This window comes from Gallinula chloropus, assembly GCF_964237585.1.
Source record: "Gallinula chloropus genome assembly, contig: HAP1_SCAFFOLD_551, whole genome shotgun sequence".
Taxonomy (NCBI): Eukaryota; Metazoa; Chordata; class Aves; order Gruiformes; family Rallidae; genus Gallinula; species Gallinula chloropus.
In genome coordinates this window covers 9076-17302 of record NW_028168319.1, presented here as the reverse complement: position 1 = coordinate 17302, position 8227 = coordinate 9076, and the positions used below count along the sequence as shown (strand labels likewise).

The 8227-nt window shown below is 70.0% G+C and overlaps 1 protein-coding gene across 1 annotated transcript; it reads left to right on the top strand.

The window, feature by feature from the left end:
- Nucleotides 1–561: 561 nt before the first annotated feature.
- LOC311204312 (nuclear receptor ROR-gamma-like) lies at nucleotides 562–8227 on the top strand (the record flags this gene model as incomplete). The annotated part of the gene is given in 11 exon segments (XM_084280760.1): nucleotides 562–622; nucleotides 1038–1123; nucleotides 2753–2894; nucleotides 3252–3608; nucleotides 4466–4587; nucleotides 4666–4798; nucleotides 6362–6469; nucleotides 6567–6677; nucleotides 7823–7951; nucleotides 8083–8145; nucleotides 8148–8227. Coding segments are annotated over 11 exon segments (1392 nt in total).

The following is an 8227-nucleotide window of genomic DNA, read 5'->3' as shown; positions in this document are numbered from 1 at the left end:
CTGGTGCTGTACGGGGCTGTGGTGGGGTCATGCTGGTGCTGTACCAGTACCATACCAGTGCTATACCAGTACCATACCAGCCCGTGCCGGGCTGTGACGGGTCACGTGGGTGCCATACCAGTACCATACCAGTACCATACCAGTGCTGTACCAGTGCCATGCCAGGCTGTGTCGGGGTCATGCGGGTGCCGTACCAGTAGCATACCAGTGCCATACCAGTACCATACCAGTACCATACCGGTCCATGCTGGGCTGTGGCGGGTCGTGCGGGTGCCATACCAGTACCATACCAGTACCATACCAGTACCACACCGGTCCATGCTGGGCTGTGGCGGGTCATGCGGGTGCCGTACCAGTACCATACCAGTACCATACCAGTACCATACCAGTGCCCTGCTGAGCTGTGGCGGGTCATGCGGGCGTTGTGCCAGTACCATACCAGTACCATACCAGTACCACACTGGTCCATGCTGGGCTGTGGCGGGTCATGCGGGTTCCGTACCAGTACCATACCAGTACCATACCAGTACCATACCGGTCTGTGCTGGGCTGTGGCGGGTCATGCGGGTGCCGTACCAGTACCATACCAGTACCATACCAGTACCATACCAGTACCATACCGGTACCACACCGGTCCGTGCTGGGCTGTGGCGGGCCATGCGGGCGTCGTGCCGCGCTGTGCCGCGCGTCGGGCGCCTTCCTGCGAGGTGGGGCCCGTGTCCCAGTTGCGGCTTCGCTGCCGGTGCGGTTTGTCAGTCCGCGGCGTCCCCCAGGGCCCACCCAGCGCCGTGGGGGGGACGCCCGGGGGGCACCCACCCAGGGGAGGCTGGGCTGGGGGGGGCCAGGGAGCTGGTGGGGGCACAGGAGCCCCATGGCAGCACCCGGGGACACGCGCGAGCTGGGGGGTCTCAGGGGGAGGGGGGATGTGGTGCTGGGGGGGCCAGGTGGGAGCCTGCAGGGATGGAGGGGGGGGCGCTCAGGGCACCCTGGGGTGCCTCAGGGTGGGTGCCCATGCTATGCCCCCCCCCCACTCCCAGCCCACATCGAGGTGATTCCCTGCAAGATCTGTGGGGACAAATCCTCAGGGATCCACTACGGCGTCATCACCTGCGAGGGCTGCAAGGTGGGGGCACGGGGATGGGGGGCAGGGGGATGGGGGCACGGGGATGGGGGGCAGGGGGATGGGGGGCACGGGGATGGGGGGGCACGGGGATGGGGGGCACGGGGATGGGGGGCAGGGGGATGGGGGGCACGGGGATGGGGGGGCACGGGGATGGGGGCACGGGGATGGGGGGGCAGGGGGATGGGGGGCATGGGGATGGGGGCACGGGGATGGGGGGCATGGGGATGGGGGCATGGGGATGGGGGGCATGGGGATGGGGGGGCATGGGGATGGGGGGCACGGGGATGGGGGCATGGGGATGGGGGCATGGGAATGGGGGCACATGGGGATGGGGATGGGGGCATGGGGATGGGGGTCATGGGGATGGGGGCATGGGGATGGGGGCACATGGGGATGGGGGCACAGGGTTGGGGGGCATGGGGATGGGGGCACAGGGTTGGGGGGGCATGGGGATGGGGGCTCACGGGAATGGGGGCATGGGGATGGGGGCACGGGGATGGGGGGCATGGGGATGGGGGCATGGGGATGGGGGAGCATGGGGATGGGGGCACATGGGGATGGGGGGCACATGGGGATGGGGGGGCAGGGGGATGGAGGGGCAGGGGGATGGGGGGGCACAGGGATGGGGGGGCACGGGGATGGGGGGCACGGGGATGGGGGCATGGGGATGGGGGCATGGGGATGAAGGGGGCAGGGGGATGGGGGCACGGGGATGGAGGGGGCATGGGGATGGGGGGCACGGGGATGGGGGCATGGGGATGGGGGCACGGGGGGCTGAGGGTGCCAGGGGTGTTGGGAGGTGTTGTAGGGTGCCAAGGGGGGGGCGTGGGGGTGCCAAGGAGTGCTGGAGGGTGCTGGGAGGTTCTGAGGGGGCCCATGGGGTGCTGTGTGGTGCCATGAGGTGCTGTGGGGTGCTGGGGGTGCCAAGAGCTGCCAAGGGGTTCCAGGGGGTGCCAAGGGATGCCATGGGGTGCCTGGGAGTTCTGGGGGTGCCCGGGGGTTTTGGGGGTGCCATGGGGTGCTGAGGGGAGCCAATGGATTCCAAGGGATGCTGGGGGGTGCCATGGAGTGCTGGGGGGTGCCGGGGAGTTCCATGGGGTGCTGCAGGGTGCTGAGGGGTGCCAAGTGATGCCGAGGGGCGCCAAGGGGTTCTGTGGGGTGCCAGGGGGTGCCAGGGGGTACCGGAGGGTTCCATGGGGTGCCGATGGGTTCTGTGGGGTGCCATGGGGTGCCATGGGGTGCCAGGGGGTACCGGAGGGTTCCATGGGGTGCCGGGGGGTGCCAGGGGGTACCGAAGGGTTCCATGGGATGCCGGGGGGTTCTGTGGGGTGCCATGGGGTGCCATGGGATACTGGAGGGTTCCATGGGGTGCCGGGGGGTTCTGTGGGGTGCCATGGGGTGCCAGGGGATACCGGAGGGTTCCATGGGGTGCTGTGGGGTGCCATGGGGTGCCAGGGGGTACCGGAGGGTTCCATGGGGTGCTGTGGGGTCCCATGGGGTGCCAGGGGGTACCGGAGGGTTCCATGGGGTGCCGGGGGGTTCTGTGGGGTGCCATGGGGTACCAGGGGGTACCGCAGGGTTCCATGGGGTGCCGGGGGGGTGCCGGCCCGTGGGTGACCCCCGGCGCAGGGCTTTTTCCGGCGCAGCCAGCAGAGCAGCCTGAGCTACTCCTGCAGCCGGCAGCAGAACTGCCCCATCGACCGGGCCAGCCGCAACCGCTGCCAGCACTGCCGGCTCCAGAAGTGTCTGCGCCTCGGCATGTCCCGCGACGGTGGGTGCCAGCCCCCCCATCCCCCCCCCACCCACCCACCCACCCACCCAGCCCTCCCCGGAACCGGCTGCACCCACCCCCCACCCCCCCCACCCCCCCCCCCACCCACCCAACCCCCCCCACCCGTGGCTTCCCCGGGGGCGTCCCGGGGGCCGCGGTGTCCCCGGGGAGGAAGCGGAGGGGCCGTGGGTGCGCCCGGAGGAAGCGGGGCGGTGGGGAGGGGATGGGAAGGGGTGTGGGGGGGGAGCCGGAAAGCCCCGGTGTCCCGGCGATGTAGGTCGCGGGGAGCGGGGCCGGCTGCGTGTGACACGCGTGTGACACGCGTGTGAGACGCGTGTGACCCTCCCGTCCCCGCAGCCGTCAAGTTCGGGCGCATGTCCAAGAAGCAGCGGGACCGGCTGCAGGCTGAGGTGCAGCAGCAGCTGGAGCAGCGGCAGCGGGTGGCCCAGGGGCCAGCGGCTGCCACCCTGGAGCTGGTGGGGTGCTGCGGTCACCCCACGGCCCCCGGAGGCACCCCGGAGGGTGCCAGCACCCAGCACGGAGGGATGGATGGGAGAGCTGGGCCGGTGGCTGGTGTGCAGCCCGGGCGGCTGGAGGGGACCAGGCGTGGCCAGGATGGGGATGGGGATGGGGATGGGGATGGGGATGGGTTCTACCCGCACCCCGGTGTCAGCAGCCTCCTGGAGTCACCGGCAGCTTCCAGCACTGAGATCGGTGGGTCACTGTGCCCTGTCCCCATCCCATCCCATCCCCATCCCCATCCCCATCCCCATCCCATCCCATCCCATCCCATCCCCATCCCCATCCCCATCCCATCCCCCTCCCCATCCCCATCCCCATCCCCATCCCATCCCATCCCATCCCATCCCATCCCATCCCATCCCATCCCATCCCATCCCATCCCATCCCCATCCCCATTCCATCCCATCCCATCCCATCCCATCCCATCCCATCCCATCCCATCCCCATCCCCATCCCCATCCCATCCCATCCCATCCCATCCCCATCCCCATCCCATCCCAATCCCCATCCCATCCCATCCCATCCCATCCCATCCCATCCCATCCCATCCCATCCCATCCCATCCCACCCCCATCCCCATCCCATCCCCATCCCCATCCCCATCCCCATCCCCATCCCATCCCATCCCCATCCCATCCCATCCCATCCCATCCCCATCCCCATCCCATCCCCATCCCCATCCCCATCCCCATCCCATCCCATCCCCATCCCATCCCATCCCATCCCATCCCCATCCCCATCCCATCCCCATCCCCATCCCCATCCCCATCCCCATCCCATCCCCATCCCATCCCCATCCCCATCCCATCCCCATCCCATCCCATCCCATCCCCATCCCCATCCCCATCCCCATCCCCATCCCCATCCCCATCCCATCCCCATCCCATCCCCATCCCCATCCCATCCCCATCCCATCCCATCCCATCCCCATCCCCATCCCCATCCCATCCCATCCCATCCCATCCCCATCCCCATCCCCATCCCCATCCCCATCCCCATCCCATCCCATCCCATCCCATCCCATCCCATCCCATCCCCTATCCCCCCAGAGCACCTCACCCAGAACGTGCTCAAGTCGTACCGCGAGACGTGCCAGCTCCGTGCCGAGGAGCTGCAGCTCCGGCGCTGGGACACCTTCTCCCGCGAGGAGATCTGCGCCTACCAGAGGAAGGTGAGGGGATGGGTGTGAGGGGACCCTGCACAGGGTGACGGGGAGGTTTTGGGGTGGGGGTGACGCCCGGTGCCGCAGCCCATGCAGGAGATGTGGCAGCGCTGCGCCGGGCGCATCACCGAGGCCATCCAGCACGTGGTGGAGTTCGCCAAGCGGCTGCGCGGCTTCATGGACCTCTGCCAGAACGACCAGATCGTGCTCCTCAAAGCGGGTACAGGGCCACCCCCTCCCCCAGCCCCAGGGCCACCATGTCCCCCAGCCCCAGGGCCACCATGTCCCCTCTGCCCCCAGCCCCAGGGCCACCACATCCCCCAGCCCCAGGGCCACCATGTCCCCCAGCCCCAGGGCCACCATGTCCCCTGTCACCCCAGCCCCAGGGCCACCACATCCCCCAGCCCCAGGGTCACCATGTCCCCCTGTCCCCCAGGACCCCCATGTCCCCTGTGCCCCCAGCCCCAGGGCCACCACATCCCCCAGCCCCAGGGCCACCCTGTCCCATCTGTCCCCTGTCCCTCAGGGCCACCATGTCCCCTGTTCCGCCAGCCCCAGGGCCACCATGTCCCCTGTGCCCCCTGTCCCTCAGGACCACCATGTCCCCCAGCCCCAGGGCCACCACATCCCCCAGCCCCAGGGCCACCATGTCCCCTCTGCCCCCTGTCCCCCAGGGCCACCATGTCCCCTGTTCCCCCTGTCCCCCAGAGCCACCATGTCTCCCGTCTTGCTGTCCCCAGGTCCCCCATGTCCCCTGTGCCCCCCTGTCCCCAGGGCCACCAGATCCCCTGTGCCCACAGCTCCAGGGCCACCATCTGCTTTGTCCCCAGGGCCACCACATCCCCTATCCCCAGGGCCACCACATCACCACATCCCCTGTCCCCAGGGCCACCACATCCCCTGTCCCTCCTGTCCCCAGGGCCAACATATCACCATGTCCCCCATCCCCAAGACCACCTCGTCCTCAGCCCCAGGACCACCACGTCCTCTGTCCCTCCTGTCCCCAGGGTCACCATATCCCCTCTCCCCAAATGCCACCAAGCCCCCCATCCCCTGTCCCCAGGGTCACCATATCCCCTCTCCCCAAATGCCACCAAGCCCCCCATCCCCATCCCCATCCCCTGTCCCCAGGGTCACCATATCCCCTCTCCCCAAATGCCACCAAGCCCCCCATCCCCATCCCCTGTCCCCAGGGTCACCATATCCCCTGTCCCCAAATGCCACCAAGCCCCCCATCCCCATCCCCTATCCCCAGGGCCACCATGTCACCACCCTCCCAGTCCCCAGGGCCACCACATCCCCTGTCCCTCCTGTCCCCAGGGCCAACATATCACCATGTCCCCCATCCCCAGGACCACCACGTCCTCTGTCCCTCCTGTCCCCAGGGTCACCATATCCCCTCTCCCCAAATGCCACCAAGCCCCCCATCCCCATCCCCATCCCCTATCCCCAGGGCCACCATGTCACCATGTCCCCCATCCCCAAGACCACCTCGTCCTCAGCCCCAGGACCACCACGTCCTCTGTCCCTCCTGTCCCCAGGGTCACCATATCCCCTCTCCGCAAATGCCACCAAGCCCCCCATCCCCATCCCCTGCTGTCCCTGCGGGCATGGGATGCTCTGATCCCTAAGGGTGCCATGGGTCCCACCGGGGAGGTGTCATCCCTGGGGCTGGGGGTGGGGGCAATGAGGGTGCCCAGCCCCACCCTGGAGCCGCGGCGCCGCGGGGCCGACGCCGTGTCCCCGGTGCCACCGTGCCCGTCCCGCTGCCGGGCGGCGGCAGGTGCCATGGAGGTGGTGCTGGTGCGCATGTGCCGAGCCTTCAACTCCGACAACCGGACTGTCTTCTTCGAGGGCAAGTACGCGGGTGCCGAGCTCTTCCGAGCCCTGGGTATGGGCTGGGACCCACCTTGGGGCCTGGGGGACACACACACAGGGGGTTGGGGGTCCCATCTGAGGGGATGTGGGGTGACCCTGGCTGTCCCCAGGCTGCCACGAGCTCGTTGGCTCCATCTTCGACTTCGCGCAGAGCCTCTGCGCCCTGCGCTTCTCCGAGAGCGAGGTGGCTCTCTTCAGCGCCCTGGTCCTCGTCAATGCCAGTGAGACCCCCCCCACAAAGCACCCCCACATCCCACACACCCCCACCCCCCCCACCCTGTGCCTCAGTTTCCCTCCCCGGCCCACCGGCACCTGGGAGAGGTTTTGCCCCAACACCCCCCCCCGTCTGGCCCTGGTGTTGGAGGGGGCCCCTGGCCGTGTCCCCACACCCCCATGCCCCCTAATGCCCCCACTATGTCCCCACACCCCCCGTGCCCCCTGTGCCCCCCACCATGTCCCCACACCCCCCCCATGACCCCATGCCCCCCAGCCATGTCCCCATGCCCCCCATGCCCCCCATGCCCCCTGTGCCCCCTGCCGTGTCCCCACACCCCATGTGCCCCCTGTGCCCCCCACCATGTCCCCATGCCCCCCGTGCCCCCATGCCCCCCATGCCCCCACCATGTCCCCACGCCCCCGTGCCCCCCATGCCCCCACCATGTCCCCACACCCCCAATGCCCCCCATGCCCCCCATGCCCCCCACCATGTCCCTGTGCCCCATGCCCCCCATGCCCCCCATGCCCCCCACCATGTCCCCACACCCCCCGTGCCCCCCATGCCCCCCATGCCCCCCATGCCCCCACCATGTCCCCACACCCCCCCGTGCCCCCCATGCCCCCCATGCCCCCCATGCCCCCCACCATGTCCCCACACCCCCCGTGCCCCCCATGCCCCCCATGCCCCCCATGCCCCCACCATGTCCCCACACCCCCCGTGCCCCCCATGCCCCCCATGCCCCCCATGCCCCCACCATGTCCCCACGCCCCCCGTGCCCCCCATGCCCCCCATGCCCCCCATGCCCCCACCATGTCCCCACGCCCCCCGTGCCCCCCCATGCCCCCCATGCCCCCCCATGCCCCCACCATGTCCCCACGCCCCCCGTGCCCCCCATGCCCCCCATGCCCCCATGCCCCCACCGTGTCCCCACGCTCCCCCGTGCCCCCCATGCCCCCCATGCCCCCCATGCCCCCACCATGTCCCCACGCCCCCCACACCCCCATGCCCCCCATGCCCCCCATGCCCCCCACCATGTCCCCACACCCCCCGTGCCCCCCACGCCCCCCATGCCCCCACCATGTCCCCACACCCCCCACGCCCCCCATGCCCCCCACCATGTCCCCACGCCCCCCGTGCCCCCCGCCGCAGACCGGCCGTGGCTGCAGGAGCAGGCGAAGGTGGCGCGGCTGCAGGGACACCTGGAAGTGGCCTTCCGGCTCCTGCTGCGCCGGACGCACCGCGAGGGGCTCCTGGCCAGGGTGCGGGGCCCGGGGGGAGGCAGGGGGGGGTTTGGGTGGGGGTGTGGGGGGGTGTGGGGGTGTCTCCTGGCGTGTCACAGCGCGTGGCAGGCCTGTGACGGGCACGTGTGTCTGTGTGTGTCCCCCTCCCCCGGGCAGCTGCCGCCGCAGGCCGGCTGCGGGCGCTGTGCTCGCAGCACGTGGAGCAGCTCCAGGCCTTCCGCCGCCTGCACCCGGGGTGCTGCACGCCGCCTTCCCCCCCCTCTACCGAGAGCTCTTCGCCTCCGAGGCCGAGACCCCCGGCAGCGCCCGCTGA